Here is a 23,569-nt window from a genome sequence, read left to right as displayed (position 1 = left end):
AATCTTCTAAACACCAACTTCCCTGCTCCCCTGCCCACATGGCTGCCTATGCCAGTTTTCCACCGTTCACACTGCATCCTCATTTAGCCTTAAAATCTTTTTTTCTTCCTTAAAAACTTGCTTCTTTCATGCAAACTCTTTTCCTGCCCTCCAGGAACAAAATAAGATCAGAAATGTGACCAAAAGTCTCGACAACTACTCTCCTCTCTTAAAGATCTTTCCACTTGTCTTTTGCTGACCTGGCAAGATTTGGGGGTGAGGGAAAGTTTGTTAGGAGTCCCTTCCAGGTGGGGTCGCCCAGCACTCACATGCTCCAAACCCATGTGCTTGCCCTTTTGGGCAAACCACATTATTACTGATTGCATCTCACTTTTTCAGAGCGGAGGGGGTCTGTGAACTTTTTCCCTGGACCTAGATGTCAAGCGATGGTGCAGGAAAATGAGAGGCCCTGCCAGAAGGGACTGCCTCAGGGGCCCCAGGGGAGCAGCTGCAGCAACTCAGCCTTGGGCTCTCCCTGTAGAGTTCCAGCCCCCAGGACACATCTGGATGTTGTAGGGCAGCTCACCAGGCTGGGCAGAGTGTTAATGAGAGCCGAGTGTGTGGGAATGTCATCAAATCACTTGGTGCTTTGGGGTTTATTCTGGTGTTCAACCAGATCTGATTGCATTAATAGGCCCATTTAACATAACTGGAAGTGGAAGCTGGCAGTTTCTTGGCTTGTTTGGGACCTGTGGCGGCTGGCATGAGAGACAAAGAGGGGCCCAGTATCATCTGGAAAGAATCTGGGCAAGTGCAGGAAAGGGGGGGCTGCCCCTACTACTCGGCAGGCCCTGGAATGATGGCAAGAGGCATGCTGGTATCCTGGGCCCCAAGGCAGCCCTTCCTGTCCTGACCTCCTGGGGCTCAACCTCTGCAGCCCTTGAGGGTCTGATTGTTATCTCCACCTGAAACCTGAAAAGATCAGGTTTAGAGAAGTGAAGAGGGGACAGCCTGCCTCTTCTCCATTTCTTTTCAAACAAAGGCCAAGGCTGTCTGAAGTCTGAGACTCCTCTGTCAGTTCAGGCTGGCACCTTGGTGGGATCAGATTTGGCATCACCATATCTAATTTGAAACTTTGGGGTTGAGATAGTTCTATTATATTATGGTTAAGAGCACGGGCATTGAAAGTATCACCCACGGATAACTCACTGATTGTAAGGGGGGGAAGCATCTTTGCAATGGAGGGATCCACTGTCACATCCTGAAACCACTGATTAACCTTAGCTCCCAGCCTCCCCATGGATGCAGTATGCTGTGTACCGGACCAGCTAGAATCGGGGTCACTAAATGATGGAACCTGCGTCTAACGAGCCTTTAGACCTAACTCCCGGTTTACAGAAAATCCGGAGACTGGAGGGACAAATTAAATGACACCAGGAAGAAACAATCAGATCCAGAATATGCACACACCACAGGACAACTAATTTTTTTCAGCAAGTTAGTGGCATGGAAAAGGTGGGAGGATTCCTTTAGATGAAAAGATTTGACATTTTAGAGATATAACAACCAGGAAACAAACAAAAACAACAACAACAACAACAAAACAGAACAAAACAAAGCGCTGTGGAGTCAGACCAGCAGGGCTTACTTACATCTGGTCTTTGCCACGTATAGGCATGTGGCCTCAGACAAGTTACTGAACTTCTCTGAGCCCTATTTCCTTACTTGCGAAAAGGGAATAATGCATTCTACTTCACAGGGCTGTTGTGAAGATTAACTGAGAAAATGCACGAAAGCCTTTAGCATGGTGCATGGGCATACTGAGTACTCCAAAGCAGCAGCTATTAGTATCACAGCAGAGATCCGTGGATGAACTAAACTGATCCTGTGGCGTATGCGCTGCTGCCTGATGCTACTGGGCCTTCCTACTTACCGCTTACCAGCTGCTTTACTTAATGATGCCTAACCCACCCTACTGGAAGTATCACCTCCCAAACACAAAGCCCCCTCATATACTACCTGTTCCTGAGTTGAGGCTGGAAAAGGCGCCAGAGGGCTGCTTGCGCAGGAATATACAAGAGCGTGTGGAGGAGACGGTGCCCCACCCCACTTCCTGGGCCTCTACCATTTCAGGGCATGCTGCCAGCACTCATCACTCTGTCCCAGGCCTTGCTTTCTTTCTTTTCTTTCCCCCCCAGGGCTTTCTTTGACTGCTAGAACCTGCCCTGACCTGAGGCATATGGCCAGCTGGAAGTGCCAGGGGATGAACAACCCGCCCTGCCCTCCCCTCAGCAATTCTCCATCAGAGACAGACAGGAGTGGAGGTATAGATATCCCAGCTCCCTCGCCTCTCTGCTGGGGTATCTCTGAAGTATGTGTTCGACACTGTTTCCCAGAAATCCACAGCAGGACTAAGGTGTACTCAGCACAGTGGAACAAGCTAAATTATACAGCCCCTCTTATTCACTTTTTTCCCCTCCCTGAATTAGCTCCCCACACACCACCTGTGAGTTCTAGGACCACTCCCAAATAAACCGCTTACGCTGGAAGCTTTGTCCGAGGGAACCCAAACTAAGACACCACATAAATGAGTTTGGATTTTACCTTAAGGGCAGCAGAAAGCTGTTGAAATACTCGCTAAACTGCAAATGTTCATATGGTTCTAGAGATCCAAGCTCTGCCCCAGTCCTTGACTTTTCACTACGAGTGCTAGATGTTTTATCCAGTAAGACTAACAAGGGCCGTGTCTCATTCATGTGAGATACTCCCCGTGTAGTGCCCGTCAGAGTGGACTGCCTCCATCTCCTCCTCAACAGCATCCTCCCCATTCTGCTTCTCTACAGGAGCAACAGGCACGGAAGCTGGAGATAACCCGGGGATCCTGTTATGCAGAGCTTATGCATTGTAGACACCACGGCTGCAAACAGGCACATAGAAATTAACTGCTGCCTTCCGCTTGGAGATGTCTGAAGTTTAAGAGTAAAGTCCTGCGGAAGACATCAGGCCAGTTGTAGCAAGGAACATCTAGAAGGGATGCAGGTCTGAGGAAGTATCTGGCTGCCTGTGAATCCAGCGCCCGGGGACCTACCTTCCTCGGGATAACAGAGAGAGCCCTGGAAAGACCCGTGGGAAACTGCACTGCTCTAATAAAGAGAATCCTAAGCCCGCTGCCCTGCTTCGACAGCAGTGCCCACAGGCATGCTGATGAGACCAGAATAAGCCATAAGCAATACGATCAGGCAGCTGGCCAGCGTGCTGTCAAGGCTTTGTATACAGCCCTTGGAACTACTTCAGAAAGAGTATGGGTCCAAGTGGATATTATGATGGAAGATCCTTGCAAAAATCTTTCCAGTGGAACCTAAGATCATCCCCCCAACACTTCTGGGTAATAATGTTTCCCTTCTCGTGAGAAGCAGATGGAATAAACAGACTGAGTTTATTGTTCCATTATTCTATTGTTGTAAAGCAAGACACTCCATGATCTGTATCTCGGCTACAAACTGGTAGCAAGGAAGTAAATTTAAGATTAGGAAATCCTTTGCCTCTATCCCTTTGTTTAGCAATCATGCCAATTTGTTTTCTGTTTGTATTTTCAAAAAAGAAAGAAAGAAAAGAAAAGAAAGGCCGAAACATGCCTTACAAGAGTCCCTAAAGAGATCATAGAGTTAAGACTGGGTGGCATCATGGACATACAATTTCTGCCCCAAGGAAAGTAATAAAGGAGGTCAGGGTGGTCACTGGACTGCATTGGCAGGGGCTCAGCCCCAGGTAACAGGAAGCCCTCTGTCTTCACTGCACTGCCCAGTGACCTAAGCCAGATCGGGGTTCCTGGGACACCTGGACAGGTAAAGAGTCTGTCCAGAGAAGTGAGGGTGCCTCTCAGGATTGCTGGGTATCACATTTATTAAAAGTAACAAAAGGGGGAATGAGGGAAAGGGAAATCTTTAGGGAAGGTCTCTTTATTTGGTGCCCCCTAAATTTCATCTCATTGCAGTTTAAAAAAAAAAATCAAGGTACAGACTTTCCCAGGACAGGAAGACATCCCTGATTTGGGCATACCCCAGAGTAAATGCACCTTAAAACACATGGCTGACAACTGAGATTTCTGAGCTGGGCCACTACTCTGGCCGGGTAGCATTTAGTTTGATGACACCAGCTGAAGTGACACTTGGGACCACTTTGGCCCACCCTGAACTTTGGGACATCTGTTGCATCACGCTCCTCTCCACCCTGTTCTTATGCACCTTGAAAGCTGGAAAGAATCCCACGTCTTCACCTCTGGGTCCACAATTTAAATTTCTCAAAAAAAGAGGAACTCTATAATTTGTTTTTAGTAGACATCTGCAAGAGTAGGCTTTTCGCCTTAAGGGGGGGAAAAAATGCATGTTAATCGATTTAGGCCTAGATCCTGAGTGACTCTATCTGGTTTAGACCAGATAGAGACCATGTATTAAAGGTTAAATTTCAATGTAAATTCTTGAGACAAACATCTATGGATTAACAGTTAAAATGTAATCTTATTTCAAGGAAGGAAGAAGAGAAAAAAGATTTTCTAAAGATGTCTTAAAAAGGATTATTATAACCAAAAGCTGATATTCTCCCAATGAGAGATAAAATATACAAAAATTCTTTGACCTAAGTTAAATCCACTAACAATGCATTTTAAGAACTCATACACTGGCTGTCTTCAGAGCAGCAGGTATGTGACGGTTTGGTTTTAGCATTTAATTCAGTGATGCACTTGCAGATTGCATCTAAAGTGTAGAGATATAAATTTGATTCAACTGATCTCATTTAACAGTTTATACAAGAAGCCTCAATTCACATTTTTTTCATTTGCTTTGCTTTAGCATTTCCAAACCAAATAGGTCTGGTTGGACTGTCACCCTCACACCAAATGTATGGATAAATATAGAGGGAAATAATCACTGGGAGGAAAACTAAGGTTTGGATCATACATCAGCTCTGCTTAGTTGGCATCCAAACACATAATTCACATGGCTGAAAAGCCTCTTGTGATGGCTTATTCATTACAGATCAATTGCAGAAAAGACTATAACTTTATTAAATGTATAATTTAGGAATCCTATAAACATTTAGGATTTAAATCCCACTTACTGAATGGCCAATGCATAGTAATTAACCCATGTGTGAAATTAAATCCAGCCCTAAGGAATATTTATATACATGTTGTTTTTAATCCTGTCGGAAACTTTTCCAAGAAAATACTACGCTGAAGGATCAAAAGGCAATTTAACCAACCTGACTCCAGATCACCACCATCCTATTCCAGGGAATATCACCTTCGCATTCACCATCTGCTTGATATAAAACATCCAAATGGATATGCCCATAGCCCATTAAAAAAAGAAATTCATTTGTCCAACATTAGGTTGTATAAATTTTAAAATTTACTACAGATTACTATAAACAGCCACTGAGCATTTGTATGGTTTTCTATTTGTCTGTAGCTGCTTAGAGCCTATTGCTACAGCAGTCACTACTTGCTGCTTGATTCACATAGTACCTGGTGAGCTACCTGCGGGAAATCTACCTTTCTTCATGGCAGCCTCTTAATCTCCAAGAGGTGGGGGCACAAGAGTGTGTGGATGACCCCGGGAAGTCCATCAAAACTATGGCAAGAGCTATCAAATCACAATCCTACGTACAAGGTAGGTAATGTCTCCACACAAGAAAAAAATGCTCTAGTCTTGCTGACTCTGAGGAGATACTGTCATGTGAGTCGGGCTGGAAAAGGTTGTAAGGAAACTTAGAGGGCACCTAAACTGCTCTCTGTTACCCAACTCAGCCCTCTGTATTCACATGCAAAATTTTCTCTTATCAGAGAACAGGAAAATCCACCTATCTCCTATGAATGTGCATTGAGTTTCTATAGAATTTAAATTCACTAAACAAGATTCCTTAACAGTTTTGCTCAAGTTAAGACTGAACCAAGAACAAAAGCAGAGATTTCTGGCTGCAGAAAGCAGCTTTGTATTATAGCATTTGCCTCTCCTTCCTGCCTTTGGATCTAAAGGCTGAAGAGGAGGTGAGGGGCAGGGTTAGTAAGTTCATGGGAACTGTGTGGTCAGGTTGCCTATGGAGCCGCCCCGAGTTGGGGCTTCCATACCTCACACGTGGAAATGGCACCCCTGGCTATGGGTCCCTGCTCCTCTCCATCTCCTCCGGCACCTCACCACCTTCTCCGTTCTCTGTGCCCTCTGTCTTAATAAAGTTCTCTCCGGGTATTATCTTCAGCTTTAGAAAAGTTTAATCCCTTCTCTGCCTCATCTTAATAGATTTACATACTTATATTCTCATTTCATATTCAAGAATTCTGAGTATTACAAATAACATATTTAATCATCTTTACACACTATCTTGCATATTCATAACCAGTCTTGAACTGGGGAAGAATCATTATAAAGTATCACTGATAGTCTGAGGAGTGGGCAAGGTTTTGTGAATGAGAGCTTTTTAATGTTTTCCAACTCTTGTGGTTAAGATATTGTATCTTATATATAACTCCATAGGTGAGATTAACTTCTCCTTTTCCTCTTTTAATGAAATTGAAATTATTTTTCTCTGTCACTCTTAAAAACCCCTTTTAAGCACATGATGACTTTTTAAATAATAGATCTTAAGCATTGTTTGTTTTCCCAGTTAAATAGGCCCAATTAATATACCGGGTCTTTTCCATACTTAGGTATAAACTCCTTTAGACAGGAATATGTCTATTTTAATGGATTCTGACCAATGGGTGATAAGGACTATCCTATTACATGTAGCAGTACTTCCTCAGGAGGACAAGTGTACTGGCTAATGTTTACTTCAAGCTTGTTGTGTGTCAGGTACTATTCTAAGAGCTATAAGTGGAATTAATTGATTCATTCCTCATTAAGTATTTTTATTAACCCCATTTTACAGATGAGAAAATTCAGGCATGGAATGGTTAAGTAATCTGCACAAGTTTCAAAGCTTGGAAGTGGCTAGTGATAAATGGAAAACAATGTGGTATAAATCTTCATTTCTTTCATCGTTCCTCAACAACTACCCAACTTCCTCTACAGAGGCTCATATTCTCTACAGATACGTCTCTTGAAATTAAGTAATAATAAGGCAAAAAATGAGAACTGAATCTTTCTCACTGGTCCAGATCCATGAAGTCCACAGTTTCCAGTATAATTTCTAGTTCATTTGTCAGTTTGCAATACTTTCACCTGCCCTTAGAAATACTTAAACTAATTGTATCCAAAAATAAACCTGACTAGATATTGTTCAAGTATTTTAATCTTTATAATTAAACTAGTCTCTAGTTACCAGAGGTAGTTTTGTTTGCAGATACTATTAATATATGATTATTTCTTACAAGTCTTTCTGCCACAGAGAAAATTGTGTGTAAAATGCAAAGGGAATAAGTAGGAGAAAATTAAACTCAGGCTTCTTTTTAGAAGACCTCTATTGGCTTACAAGAATTTCCAAACCCATATTAGCATCTTAGAAAATGAATTTTACAAAAGTGAAAAATAAATTTCTTTAAACTTCTCTCTATCCCTGTACGGATATGATGAAAACATAAGCAATCTGTGGTCATGAACAATTAGAACTTGAAAGTGAGTTCTGTTTCTAAGTATCAATATGAAGAATAAAAGAAAAATCACCCATAATCCCAACATTCAAAAATCACTGCTCAACATTTCAGCACATTGCTTTTCAGTCTTTTTTTTTTTTCAATTTTTTTAAACATAGTAAATAGGCTATCTTTGAATAGGCTATCTTTGAGTTTTACTTGAACTATTTATTCAAGAAGTTTGTCCCCTCATCCCCAGGAAAAAAGTGCTATTGTCTCCCTGCCCTCCTGTAATGTATTCATCTCCTTCAAAGGCAATTCAAATTATTGACAGAAAAATTATTTTAGAGGGAGGGGCAAGATGGCGGAAGAGTAAGACGCGGAGATCACCTTCCTCCCCACAGATACATGAGAAATACATCTACACGTGGAACTGCTCCTACAGAACACCCACTGAACGCTGGCAGAAGACGTCAGACCTCCCAAAAGGCAAGAAAATCCCCACGTACTTGGGTAGGGCAAAAGAAAAAAGAAATAACAGAGACAAAAGAATAGGGACGGGACCTGCACCAGTGGGAGGGAGCTGTGAAGGAGGAAAGGTTTGCACACACTAGGAAGCCCCTTCATGGGCAGAGACTGCGGGTAGCAGAGGGGGGAAGCTTCGGAGCCACGGAGGAGAGCGCAGCCACATTGGTGCGGAGGGCAAAGCGGAGATTCCCGCACGGAGGAGCGGAGCCGACCAGCACTCACCAGCCCGAGAGGCTTGTCTGCTCAGCCGCCGGGGCGGGCGGGGCCTGGGAGCTGGGGCTCGGGCTTCGGTGCTAGCCGGGAGGGAGTCCGGGAAAAAGACTGCGGCTGCCAAAGAGGCAAGAGAATTTTTCTTGCCTCTTTGTTTCGCGGCGCGCAAGGAGAGGGGATTCAGAGCGCCGCCTAAACGAGCTCCAGAGACGGGCGCGAGCCGCGGCTATCAGCGCGGATCCCACAGCAACAGGGACGCAGAGGGAAAAACGGAGAGATTCCCGCACAGAGGCTCGGCGCCGAGCAGCACTCACCAGCCCGAGAGGCTTGTCTGCTCACCCGCCGGGGCGGGCGGGGGCTGGGAGCTGAGGCGCGGGCTTCGGTCGGATCCCAGGGAGAGGACTGGGGTTGGCTGCGTGAACACAGCCTGAAGGGTCTAGCGCACCACAACTAGCCGGGAGGGTGCCCGAGAAAAAGTCTGCAGCTGCCGAAGAGGCAGGAGACTTTTTCTTGCCTCTTTGTTTCGCGGCGTGCAAGGAGAGGGGATTCAGAGCGCCACTTAAACGAACTCCAGAGACGGGCGCGAGCCGCGGCTATCAGCGCGGACCCCAGAGACGGGCATGAGACGCTAAGGCTGCTGCTGCCACCACCAAACAGCCTGTGGGCGAGCACAGGTCATTCTCCACACCGCCCCTCCTGGGAGCCTGTGCAGCCCGCCACGGCCAGGCTCCCGTAACCCGGGGACAACTTCCCCGGGAGAGCGCACGGCGCGCCTCGGGCTGCTGCAACGTCACGCCGGCTTCTGCCGCCGCAGGCTCGCCCCGCCTCCTCCGTACCGCTCCCTCCCCCCGGCCTGACTGAGCCAGAGCCCCCGAATCAGCTGCTCCTTTAACCCCGTTCTGTCTGGGCGGGGAACAGACGCCCTCAGGGGACCTACATGCAGAGGCGGGTCCAAATCCAAAGCTGAACCCCGGGAGCTGTACGAACAAAGAAGAGAAAGGGAAATCTCTCCCAGCAGCCTCAGAAGCAGCGGATTAAAGCTCCACAAACAACTTGATGTGCCTGCATCTGTTGAATACCTGAATAGACAACGAATCATCCCAAATTTAGGAGATGGACTTTGGGAGCAGGATATATTAACTTTTCCCCTTTTCCTTTTTTTTTGTGAGTGTAGAAGTGTATGCTTCTGGGTGAGATTTTGTCTGTATAGCTTTGCTCTCACCGTTAGTCCTAGGGTTAGGTCCGTCCGTTTTTTTTTTTTTTTTTTTTTTTGGCTTAAAATTTTTTTTTTTCCCTAATAAATGTTTTCTTAATAATTTTTTCCTTATTTTCTATTTTTAAAAAAAATTTTTAATAAGTTTTTTCATATTTTTTATTTTAAAAAATTAAAAAATTTTTTTTCTTAATAAATTTTTTCTAAATAATTTTTTTCTTATTTTTAGTATAAAAAATTAATAAATCTATTTTTAAAAATTAAAAAAAATTTTTTTTTCTTAATAAATTTACTCTTAATAATTTTTTTTCTTATTTTTTATTATAATTGCTTTATTTTATTTTATTTTATCCTCTTTCTTTCTTTCTTTCCATTTTTTCTCCCTTTTATTCTGAGCCGTGTGGATGAAAGGCTCTTGGTGCTCCAGCCAGGCATCAGGGCTGTGCCTCTGAGGTGGGAGAGCCAACTTCAGGACACTGGTCCACAAGAGACCTCCCAGCTCCACGTAATACCAAACGGCGAAAATCTCTCACAGATCTCCATCTCAACATCAAGACCCAGCTTCACTCAACGACCAGCAAGCTACAGTGCTGGACACCCTATGCCAAACAACTAGCAAGAGAGGAACACAGCCCCATCCATTAACAGAGAGGCTGCCTAAAATCATAATAAGGCCACAGACACCCCAAAACACACCACCAGACGTGGACGAACCCACCAGAAAGACAACATCCAGCCTCATCCACCAGAACACAGGCACTAGTTCCCTCCACCAGGAAACCTACACAACCCACTGAACCGACCTTAGCCACTGGGGACAGATACCAAAAACAACGGGAACTACGAACCTGCAGCCTGTGAAAAGGAGACCCCAAACACAGTAAGATAAGCAAAATGAGAAGACAGAAAAACACACAGCAGATGAAGGAGCAGGGTCAAAACACACCAGACCTAACAAATGAAGAGGAAATAGGTAGTCTACCTGAAAAAGAATTCAGAATAATGATAGTAAGGATGATCCAAAGTCTTGGAAATAGAATAGACAAAATGCAAGAAACATTTAACAAGGACGTAGAAGAACTAAAGAGGAATCAAGAAACGATGACAAGCACAATAAATGAAATTAAAAATACTCTAGATGGGATCAATAGCAGAATAACTGAGGCAGAAGAACGGATAAGTGACCTGGAAGATAAAATGGTGGAAATAACTACTGCAGACCAGAATAAAGAAAAAAGAATGAAAAGAACTGAGGACAGTCTCAGAGACCTCTGGGACAACATTAAACGCACCAACATTCGAATTATAGGGGTCCCAGAAGAAGAAGAGAAAAAGAAAGGGACTGAGAAAATATTTGAAGAGATTATAGTTGAAAACTTCCCTAATATGGGAAAGGAAATAGTTAACCAAGTCCTGGAAGCACAGAGAGTCCCATACAGGATAAATCCCCCATACAGGATAAATCAAGGAGAAACACACCCAAGACACATATTAATCAAACTATCAAAAATTAAATATAAAGAAAACATATTAAAAGCAGCAAGGGAAAAACAACAGATAACACACAAGGGCATCCCCATAAGGTTAACAGCTGATCTTTCAGCAGAAACGCTGCAAGCCAGAAGGGAGTGGCAGGATATACTTAAAGTGATGAAGGAGAAAAACCTACAACCAAGATTACTCTACCCAGCAAGGATCTCATTCAGATTGATGGAGAAATTAAAACCTTTACAGACAAGCAAAAGCTGAGAGAGTTCAGCACCACCAAACCAGCTTTACAACAAATGCTACAGGAACTTCTCTAGGCCAGAAACACAAGAGAAGGAAAACACCTACAATAACAAACCCAAAACATTTAAGAAAATGGGAATAGGAACATACATATCGATAATTACCTTAAATGTAAATGGATTAAATGCTCCCACCAAAGACACAGACTGGCTGAATGGATACAAAAACAAGACCCATATATATGCTGTCTACAAGAGACCCACTTCAGACCTAGAGACACATACAGACTGAAAGTGAGGGGATGGAAAAAGATATTCCATGCAAATGGAAATCAAAGAAAGCTGGAGTAGCAATTCTCATATCAGACAAAATAGACTTTAAAATAAAGACAATTACAAGAGACAAAGACGGACACTATATAATGATCAAGGGATCGATCCAAGAGGAAGGTATAACAATTGTAAATATTTATGCACCCAACATAGGAGCACCTCAATACATAAGGCAAATACTAACAGCCATAAAAGGGGAAATCGACAGTAACACAATCATAGTAGGGGACTTTAACACCCCACTTTCACCAATGGACAGATCATCCAAAATGAAAATAAATAAGGAAACACAAGCTTTAAATGATACATTAAACAAGATGGACTTAATTGATATTTATAGGACATTCCACCCAAAAACAACAGAATACACATTTTTCTCAAGTGCTCATGGAACATTCTCCAGGATAGATCATATCTTGGGTCACAAATCAAGCCTTGGTAAATTTAAGAAAATTGAAATCGTATCAAGTATCTTTTCCGACCACAACGCTATGAGACTAGATATCAATTACAGGAAAAGATCTGTAAAAAATACAAACACATGGAGGCTACACAATACACTACTTAATAACGAAGTGATCACTGAAGAAATCAAAGGGGAAATCAAAAATACCTAGAAACAAATGACAATGGAGACACGACGATCCAAACCCTATGGGATGCAGCAAAAGCAGTTCTAAGAGGGAAGTTTATAGCAATACAAGCCTACATCAAGAAACAGGAAACATCTCGAATAAACAACCTAACCTTGCACCTAAAGCAATTAGAGAAAGAAGAACAAAAAAACCCCAAAGCTAGCAGAAGGAAAGAAATCATAAAGATCAGATCAGAAATAAATGAAAAAGAATGAAGGAAACAATAGCAAAAATCAATGAAACTAAAAGCTGGTTCTTGAGAAGATAAACAAAATTGATAAACCATTAGCCAGACTCATCAAGAGAAAAAAGGAGAAGACTCAAATTAATAGAATTAGAAATGAAAAAGGAGAAGTAACCACTGACACTGCAGAAATACAAACGATCATAAGAGATTACTACAAGCAACTCTATGCTAATAAAATGGACAACCTGGAAGAAATGGACAGATTCTTAGAAATGCACAACCTGCCGAGACTGAACCAGGAAGAAATAGAAAATATGAACAGACCAATCACAAGCACTGAATTGAAACTGTGATTACAAATCTTCCAACACACAAAAGCCCAGGACCAGATGGCTTCACAGGCGAATTCTATCAAACATTTAGAGAAGAGCTAACACCTATCCTTCTCAAACTCTTCCAAAATATTGCAGAGGGAGGAACACTCCCCAACTCATTCTACGAGGCACCATCACCCTGATACCAAAACCAAGCAAAGATGTCACAAAGAAAGAAAACTACAGGCCAATATCACTGATGAACATAGATGCAAAAATCCTCAACAAAATACTAGCAAACAGAATCCAACAGCACATTAAAGGATCATACACCATGATCAAGTGGGGTTTATTCCAGGAATGCAAGGATTCTTCAATATACGCAAATCAATCAACGTGATACATCATATTAACAAATTGAAGGAGAAAAACCATATGATCATCTCAATAGATGCAGAGAAAGCTTTCGACAAATTCAACACCCATTTATGATAAAAGTCCTGCAGAAAATAGGCATAGAGGGAACTTTCCTCACATAATAAAGGCCGTATATGACAAACCCCACGCCAACATTGTCCTCAATGGTGAAAAACTGAAACCATTTCCACTAAGATCAGGAACAAGACAAGGTGCCACTCTCACCACTATTCATTCAACATAGTTTTGGAAGTGTTAGCCACAGCAATCAGAGACGAAAAAGAAATAAAAGGAATCCAAATCGGAAAAGAAGAAGTAAAGCTGTCACTGTTTGCAGATGACATGATACTATACATAGAGAATCCAAAAGATGCTACCAGAAAACTACTAGAGCTAATCAATGAATTTGGTAAAGTAGCAGGATACAAAATTAATGCACAGAAATCTCTTGCATTCCTGTATACTAATGATGAAAAATCTGAAAGTGAACTTAAGAAAACACTCCCGTTTACCATTGCAACAAAAAGAATAAAATACCTAGGAATAAACCTACCTAAGGAGACAAAAGACCTGTATGCAGAAAATATAGGACACTGATGAAAGAAATTAAAGATGATACAAATAGATGGAGAGATATACCATGTTCTTGGATTGGAAGAATAAACATTGTGAAAATGACTCTGCTACCCAAAGCAATCTACAGATTCAATGCAATCCCTATCAAACTACCACTGGCATTTTTCACAGAACTAGAACAAAAAATTTCACAATTTGTATGGAACCACAAAAGACCCCGATAGCCAAAGCAATCTTGAGAACGAAAATGGAGCTGGAGGAATCAGGCTCCCTGACTTCAGACTATATTACAAAGCTACAGTAATCAAGACAATATGGTACTGGCACAAAAACAGAAATATAGATCAATGGAACAGGATAGAAAGCCCAGAGATAAGCCCACGCACATATGGTCACCTTATCTTTGATAAAGGAGGCAAGCATATACAGTGGAGAAAAGACAGCCTCTTCAATAAGTGGTGCTGGGAAAATTGGACAGGTACATGTAAAAGTATGAAATTAGAACACTCCCTAACACCATACACAAAAATAAACTCAAAATGGATTAAAGACCTAAGTGTAAGGCCAGCCACTATCAAACTCTTAGAGGAAAACATAGGCAGACACTGTATGACATAAGTCACAGCAAGATCCTTTTTGACCCAGGTCCTAGAGAAATGGAAATAAAACACCAAATAAACAAATGGGACCTAATGAAACTTAAAAGCTTTTGCACAGCAAAGGAAACCATAAACAAGACCAAAAGACAACCTCAGAGTGGGAGAAAATATTTGCAAATGAAGCAACGGACAAAGGATTAATCTCCAAGATTTACAAGCAGCTCATGCAGCTCAATAACAAAAAAAACAAACAACCCAATCCAAAAATGGGCAGAAGACCTAAATAGACATTTCTCCAAAGAAGAGATACAGATTGCCAACAGACACATGAAAGAATGCTCAACATCATTAATCATTAGAGAAATGCAAATCAAAACTACAATGAGGTATCATCTCACACCGGTCAGAATGGCCATCATCAAAAAATCTAGAAACAATAAATGCTGGAGAGGGTGTGGAGAAAAGGGAACACTCTTGCACTGTTGGTGGGAATGTAAATTGATACAGCCACTATGGAGAACAGTATGGAGGTTCCTTAACAAACTAAAAATAGAACTACCATATGACCCAGCAATCCCACTACTGGGCATATACCCTGAGAAAACCATAATTCAGAAAGAGTCATGTACCAAAATATTCATTGCAGCTCTGTTTTACAATAGCCAGGACCTGGAAGCAACCTAGGTGTCCATCATCGGATGAATGGATAAAGAAGATGTGGCACATATATACAATGGAATATTACTCAGCCATAAAAAGAAATGAAATGGGAGGTGTTTGTAATGAGGTGGATGGAGTTAGAGTCTGTCATACAGAGTGAAGTAAGTCAGAAAGAGAAAAACAAATACAGTATGCTAACACATATATATGGAACTAAGGGAAAAAAAAAAAAAAAAGAGGTCATGAAGAACCTAGTGGCAAGATGGGAATAAAGACACAGACCTACTAGAGAATGGACTTGAGGATATGGGGAGGGGAGGGGTGAGATGTGACAGGGTGAGAGAGTGTCATGGACATATATACACTACCAAATGTAAAATAGATAACTAGTGGGAAGCAGCCGCATAGCACAGGGAGCTCAGCTCAGTGCTTTGTGACCACCTAGAGGGGTGGGATAGGGATGGTGGGAGGGAGGGAGATGCAAGAGGGAAGAGATATGGCAACATATGTATATGTGTAACTGATTCACTTTGTTGTAAAGCAGAAGCTAGCACACCATTGTAAAGCAATTATACTTCAATAAAGATGTTTAAAAAAAAAAAAAGAAAGAAAAATTATTTTAGCTACTCTGCTGTTTCCTTTCCTATTTGGAAGATAAATCTTCAATTAAGATTAAAGATTAACAAAGCCCTAGATGATTAGTTCCTGTCATTTCCAAAGGTGACTTAGCTCTTCTCAGTTGGTAATTCTTACAGATGATGTTTAAAGGTACACACAATGAAAGGGTCCAATTTAAGACCAATGAAAGGGTCACATTTAAGACCTCTGAACCCCTGCTCTCCATCTCTGTTAATGGCCTTCCTGGTGTTAGAGATTTGTTTAATGATCAATAGTGTTTTCTCTTCCTACCACTGAGTCTTTCAGAAAGTAGCATAACCAAGTCAATGTTTAACTGGATTCTTTGGGTCTGAAATGGCAAAGTAGGAGTTGAAGGGCAGTCTCCATGGAAACCAGCCTCCCAGGAAGTGGCCAAAGTGTTAGTGTGTAGTGAAATAAAGCTACACAGATGTTATGAAGGAAACAACTGCTTTAGAGCTGGGTTAACTTCGGAAATCCCTTGATTAAAACAAGCTATATTAAAGGCCCCAAACCACTAACCTCGTGGTTTTACACTGAGTGTCTTTAATGTGAAATGGGCCTGAGCCACTCTAAGGCTCACCCAAGGGTGACCAAGGTAGCACCTTTGCAAAACAAAGAGGAAGAGACTCCCTCAGCCGGCCCTGTGGACTTTGTATTCACTGAGAATCCAGAAGAAAAGAGTTCATATTCATTTGCAAGACTGCAGGAACGGAATAAAACTTTGGAAGGGCAGTTGCCACCTCTAAGAGAGACCTGGTATGGAAGATATTCTGCAGGTAAATGTAAAACCCAGCATGAGATTTGTGGATTTGGGCCGAGGAGCGCTATTGATAGATTTACCTGACTGTCTATCTCTATAATCTCTGAAAGTTTCTAAATTACTGAAATATAAGAGAACATCCTTCAAAGGAAGACAATGTTTGTCAGTTGTAAGTATTCTGGGCACATTAGAATAGGTGTGTAAACTGTGTACTAAGGGCTTTTCACCATTCCACATGAGAAGGAAAAAATCATTTTGTGTCAGCTTGGTTTATAGTGCTTTGGATGTTTATACCTAGCTTTGCCAGGCAATTAAAATTCTATAGATAATGATGTGATAATTAGGACAATCATATGTTTCAGTTAGATTCTAAATTTAAATCATTCTCTTCAGTACTGTTTCCTGCATCAGGCTTTGTTGTTTTGAAAGCAGTACTTTAGGAGTGAATCCATTGTGATGTGAATTTGGAAACCACCCCAAACTGAATTGATTTATTGCAGTACAGATGAGCGGATGGGGCACCCTCTCCCCAGCCCCTTATTCTTCATGGTCATACGCAAAACTAAGAGAATTTTTCCTATTATGATTGGAAGCTCTGAGCCAGAAGTGGCTATAAATTCTCCTGGGATATTTTACAAGACATAGAATGTTTTATGACAACCATGATGATACTTAAACAGATGATACTTAAACTGATGTTCTAACTTGGGAAGAGATACATGCATATATATATATGTATATATTATATATATATACACACACACATATATATGCATGTTGTTTTTTCTTTTCTTCACATTCTGGATTATTAACACAAATAAGTTCCCATTATTGGCCATAAAGCCATATATTCCCTTTCAGCACCTAGTAGATCTTACTTAGAATGATTTTCATGGCTACTTTCTACAGAACTGACAACCTTTGACTGGTTCTATTATGGCCTTTTTTTTTTAATGTTTTCAACTTCTTAAGCATGCGAGTAGGAATATTCCTCTTAGTTTTATTGAATAATTCCTTTTTTACCCAAACCTTCCATCTAGAGTTTTAAGATTTTGGTAACTGACAGGTAAAAGCTGATTCTAATGTGTTAAGAGTCCCAACTGGGAAATGTTCTTATTTTTGAAATTGCAAAACCTCATTAAAAATAAATAACAATGGATGGTAAGCATTCTGAACACTATTTTCAAGGGGCCCATATTCTAACCCCAGCTCCACCAAATAGTACGACTTTGGGCAAGTTACTTCTTCAGTTTTCTTCACCTATAAATCAGGGGTAAAAGTAACACAGCCTATGCCATTTCAGCAGTATCAAATTAAATAACGGGGTGATATTACTCAAATCATGGCATAAAAATAAGTAGTCACATTGCTGAAAAAAATTTTGCTGAAAATATTTACATTTTTAAATCCAACGTGTTTTTGGTCTTGCTCAATATACTGGCATCTCTTGAAAGAAAATAAGGACATAGAGAAGTTCTTAAGGTGATCATTCAAATGTCTTAAGGATAGAAACACATAATTACCCATGGATTTTTCCATTTAAAATGCAAAATGGCACTATAGGATAGTCTACACAACAATCTAGAAATCAGAATGCTTCCAGATTGTTAAGAGGAAAGGGCAAGAACATCATTCATGTAGCATTGGTCATGGTAGTAGTCCCAAGGGCCCAGGATAATCAAACTGAAAAATGAAATCCATATGGATCTCTTGAGCTTCTCTGTTTCCTAATGAGGCTTAACTCTGTAGCCCTGGGTTATTTTATCAGGAAAGAATACTGATATGTTGTATTATAGTAGCAACTTGTGGGAATTCATTTCCCTAGTTGGGGGGACTATTTAATTGGGAACAGTCAAAGCTAAACGTTGCATACTCCTATTACACACTCAAGCTCCATTTCTTTATCATCTCTCTGTCTAATACCTATCCATCTATTTAACTATTTTATCTGAAAAGAGAACTTATTTTCATTTCTTAAAGCTATACGTTTTCGGATTTCCTATTTATTTGAGGGAGATCTCATGAAATTAAGACAAATCAATAAGTTTCTATTTTCCAAGCTAAATTCTATGTCTGAATAACACTTGCACTCAATACGTTGTTAATTGTGCAGCTCTTCTTCTAAATATTAATCTGAGGAGGAAATGATGAAAGCAGAAATTAAGTCCTGTGTCTAGGCTAATATTTTATCGTTTGCAGTTATGTAGGGCCCCTGCTTTATGTGTTTCATTTCCACATTCAACCTATCGGTTAGACATATAGAAATGAAGATACAAAATTGTGTTAACAAAGTCTAATAACTAATGACCAGTCTAATTTAATAGTAAATTGTTTTTAATGGTTTGTTTTTGTTTCTCTCCAACCCTTCAAGGACCGAGGGCCATGTATTTTGACATCCCACTGGAACAGGGAGAAACAAGTATTATTAAAAGGCATCCACCCCGAAGACTTCAAGTAAGATGCAGTTAAAAGGCTTCATAAGGAATTTATTGGATTTAATGGTAACATCCCTTTTTAACTGTAATCATAGAAGAGGGATATTGACAATGACTAAGCTAATAGAATGACAGTGTTGTTAAAGAGAATGTTGTCAACGCAAAAACCATATTTCTTTAGGATTTCCTTTTGTAATGATTTCACTTTTAAGACCACCACCAAAAGAAGGAAGTATAGTACTAAAGACATAAACATAATGGAGCACAGAGGACCTGAATCTTGCACTTATTAGTTGGATGACTGTAGGGAAATCACTGTAATAAATAACAACAGTAACAACCACTACTACTATTCAATTACCACCTACTACAAGTCTGATACACTCTAAGCAACAATGATCTACATCATTCATTTAATCCTCATACCCCTCTATGAGAAAGGAAGTATTATCTTTGTTTTATACATGTGCTTCAGAGATTAAGTAACTTGCCCAAGGACAACAGGGGCCACATATCAACCATGCCTCCAAAGCCTGTGCTCTTAACCATAGGCATAGATGATCTCAACAGCCCTTCTATCCCTAACTTTTCATTGTTCTAAATGTTAACTAGTTGTCTAAACTGAGGACATTGGATTTCAAGGCAGCAAAGCAAGAGCTTTAAATACATTCACCTTAACAAATATTTAATGAATTCCCTGTAGAGAACTATAAATTTTAAGAACTCTCATCCTAGAAGGGGAAAGAGATCTGAGTGGGTCCTTAAAACTAAGCATCAGCTAAAAGGAAGGTTTGGGGCTCTCTTGTGAGCAGGATCTACCACTGACATTCGAAAAAGGGAATTGGAACTAAACCCCACCTGCTACACAACTCACCCAGGTGTCTGGACTAACCCCAGGGGTATTTGAGCTCATTTGTTGGGGATTATTTCTTTTAACGTTGGTTTTTATTTACCTGTCTTCTCCAGAAGCTCACAATCATTTTTTGAAGTGATTATATCTTTTGGTCACACAGAAAAAGTATCTTTTCCCGAAATATTAGAAACCTCAAAATATTGCTTAGTCACTGGAAAATAAAGTGTAATTCTATCAAATTGATATATAATTTTTAAAATTTTGAGCATATCTCTAGCTAAAGTGGCAATTTAAAAAACTTACGTTTTATTCCTAAATCAAAGGAGCTCATTTAATATATATTCCTGTGAAGACTCTAAGCCGAATAACTCAAATAGAAGACATTACTATAACCAGTGAAAAATATTCATGTACCAGCCTATAGTTCACAAAGTACTTTTTTATATCTATCAACCCCAAATAAGCTAAAGTCAGGCTTTGATTCTCTCAAGTCAATCAAACCCAAAAAGAGAAATTTGGTATTTCAGAGTCAAAGACTGCATTCCCCACATCCCAGCCAACCACCTTAAAAATGAAGAATCAAGATGAATTATTTGAGCATAAAAACATCTCATTCAGTGTTACATATTTAGTCACTAACACTTAATATGTATCCCTCAAAAGTTTATGAATAAAGGAATGAATGAACAGATGAATGAATGAGACCCATTATCCCTGGTGGGAAAAAAAATCAAAGTGAGCTCCCTGCTATTTCAGACCTGTAGCATCACTGTATTAGAAGTCAAATGGACTAGCCAAAGCAACCAATGCGATAAATTATAAGGATATAGGAGTGTTTTAAGGAACTCAAAAGCTGGGAGGCATCTAGACTTCAGGGAAGAGCTATGTCTTGGAACCTGAAAGGCAGAAGAACTCTCTCTGTGCATTTGCTTTAATCTCTCCTTGCAGGTCGACTTTCTCTGGTCCTCAAAACCGCTTGGTGAAATATGGCCACCTTGAATTCGCATCTTATAATTCCAACCAAACAGACTAGTCTGGCCCTCTTGGGTCTAATTCAAAATTCCTGGGAGAAAAGATGCTATTGGCTCAGTTTTGCTCATGATTCTAGCTCTGTTCCAATGAGCTATGACCAGAGAATATGCTCATGCAGTAGAAATGTGGGCAGGGAAGCCCCCCCCCCCGCCACCAAATGCCACTCCCCACGAACTGCCACTCCCCATAGATTCTAGAGGCAGCTCCCAGAGAAGAGGGAAATCACTGGGAACTTGGCAGACACTCCCAAAGATATAAACTATAATTATCTTCACAAATGAGGCTCAGCACATTTTCTACCACAAATGGATTTTTGAGAGAATAATAAATGCTGGGTTCCCATGACACGCTAATTAATAGCCTAACCTCTGCCAAAGAAAATTCTAAAAGTATTTTTAATTATTAAACCAAATCTAATTGCATCCTAAATAATTTGAGTTTCATATTTGGCATACTCCACTTCCTGAACATCTACTCAAGTAAACAGCAGGTCATGAACTAAGGTTCTCCAACTCAGAGTGGCTAAGATCTGAGAAGCTCTGCCAGGGAACTCTGAATCAAATGTACTTGCCCCATGTTGAAGAGTTGATCATCACCGTCCCTTCTGGGTGATTCACCTTCTCATCCAACCATCTCAGGTCCAGCCTAAGGTGGAGATGGTCCCCCACTCCCACTGCACCCCACGTATAGAGTTTCCTCAGGTGATCTCCTTGGATGACTCCCTCATCTCCAAAGATTTTCTTAAAGCTCACTTTCCCTATAAGGCTTATATGACAGCCTATTGACAACTGTAGCCCTTACTCTGGCACTCCTGATTCCCTTGACCCTTCACTGTCTTTTCTCTGGAGCGCTTATTTCCATCTAACACACCAAGCAATTTGCTTATGTGTTAAGTTCATTGTGTGTTTTTTTTACTACGTGCACCTCCCACACTCCACCTCAATGCTAGAATATAATCTTCACAGGGGCAGGGATTTTTGTCTGTCATCTTCACTAATATCCAAGTGTCTAGAACAGTAGCTGGCACATAAAGGGTGATCACTAAGTATGTGTTAATCAGTGTTGAAAGAATGAATGGAGAGAAGAGAAAGATGAGCGTAAAGACGGCTGGTGAGGGATGAGGAGAGTGATTCCGACCTGAATGATTTCATTATACTCTTTGAGGTATTAGACAATTTGTCACAAACTTATTCTCTTTCCTTACCTATTCTAATCCTTTGCCCATTTTCTATGATCTCTTTCTTTATGATCTGTGACAGTTCTTTATATATTTTAGATGTAGTCCTTTGTTAGTTATATGTGTTGCAAGTATCTTCAATCTATGGTTTGCCTTTTCATTTTGTTGTGTGTATGTGTGTGTGTGTGTACACAAAGAGTTTAATGTTGTCAGATTTCTCAATCTTAATCTTTATGTTTTGTATCTCATATTTTGTAAAGGAAATTTTTTAATTCCCCAAGTTCATAAAGATATCCTTATTTATTTCTAAAATTTGTAATCTTTAAGTTTTCACATTTAGGTCCTAATCCATCTTAAGTTCATTTGTATGCAGGTGTGAAATTGGAATCTAATTTTACATTTTTTCCATTTGATTAATCTATTGCCCCAGAACTCTTTATGGAATCATCCACTGTGACCACTGATTTGAAATGTTACTTCTGTCATGTATCCAATATCCAGATCTTAATGAGTCTGTTTCTGAGCTCTCTCTTCTGTTGCACTGGCCTACTTGTGTATCCACAGGAATTCCATCCTGTCCTAATTATGTACCTTTAAGCTAAGTCTTAATATCTAGTTTGGCAAGTCCCTTCACCTTATTCTTCTTCAGAATTGTCTTTGCTATTTACAGTCCTTTGCTCTTCCATGTAAAGTTTGGCTCTTCTTGTCAAGTTCCACAAAAAAACCTTGTCAGTATTCTGACTGGAATGCATTCATAGATTAATTTGGGGAAAATTAACCAAGTTTACAATACTGAGTCTTTTAAACCATGAACATGACGTAAATCTCCATTTAGCCACATTTTCTTTTAGATCTTTCAATAATGTTTCATAATTTCTCCACAGGGGCCTTGTGTGGTATATTTCTAGGTTTGTTTCCCAATACCTGTATCAGTCAGGGTTCAACCAGAGAAACAGAACCTATAGAAGGAGACATATTAAGAGACATTGCAAGGAATTGGTTACATGACGGTGGAGGTGCACTGGCAAGGCAAGTTTGAAATCATAGGACAGGCCGTCAGGAAGGGCAGACTGGAACTGTAGGGCATGAGGTGAAGCTGCTGTCCACAAGAAGAATTTCCTCTTCTTCTGGAAAACCTCAGCTTTGCTCTTAAGGCCTTTCAGTTGATTGAATCATGCCCACCCAGATTATCTAAAATAATCTTCCTTACTTAAAGTCAACTGATTATTGGCTTTAATCACATCTACAAAAGAATTTCACAGCAACACCTAGGTTAGTGTTTGAATAACTGGACACTGTAGCCTAGCCAAGTTGACACATACAACTGGCCATCAAAATATCTCATTTGGTTTTTTCATCCTACAATGAATGAGGTATTTTTCCCATTTAATTTTCTAAATGATTATTATTGGTGAATAAGAAAGCTAATAATTTTTGTGGGGACTTCCCTGGTGGCGCAGTGGTTAAGAATTGCCTGCCAATGCAGGGGACACAGGTTCGATCCCTGGTCTGGGAAGATCCCACGTGCTGCAGAGCAACTAAGCCCGTGCACCACAACTACTGAGCCTGCGCTCTAGAGCCTGTGAGCCATAACTACTGAACCCACATGCCACAACTACTGAAGCCCGTGTGCCTAGAGCCTGTGCTCCACAACAAGAGAAGCCACCGCGATGAGAAGCCTGCACACCTCAACGAAGAGTAGCCCCTGCTTGCCGGAACTGA

At 40.7% G+C, this 23,569-nt stretch overlaps 1 protein-coding gene across 6 annotated transcripts in view; it reads left to right on the top strand.

Annotated features, from left to right (window-relative positions):
- Positions 1–15,985: 15,985 nt before the first annotated feature.
- CCDC198 (coiled-coil domain containing 198) overlaps positions 15,986–23,569 on the top strand; it is a 32,327-nt gene continuing 24,743 nt past the window's right edge. For 3 of the 6 annotated variants that reach the window (XM_061180874.1, XM_061180871.1, XM_061180872.1), the window contains exons 1-2: positions 15,986–16,366; positions 18,722–18,804. In XM_061180874.1, the coding sequence (XP_061036857.1) occupies positions 16,144–16,366; positions 18,722–18,804 (306 nt within the window). In that variant the 5' untranslated portion in view covers positions 15,986–16,143. Of the gene's footprint in view, positions 16,367–18,721; positions 18,852–23,569 lie in introns of those variants that run through there. The other 3 variants (XM_061180875.1, XM_061180877.1, XM_061180876.1) reach the window with 3 other exon arrangements.

This window comes from Eubalaena glacialis, chromosome 2 (assembly GCF_028564815.1).
Source record: "Eubalaena glacialis isolate mEubGla1 chromosome 2, mEubGla1.1.hap2.+ XY, whole genome shotgun sequence".
NCBI classification, from domain to species: Eukaryota; Metazoa; Chordata; class Mammalia; order Artiodactyla; family Balaenidae; genus Eubalaena; species Eubalaena glacialis.
The sequence above is the reverse complement of the archived record's forward strand: the minus strand, read 5'-3'. Positions and strand labels throughout refer to the sequence as shown.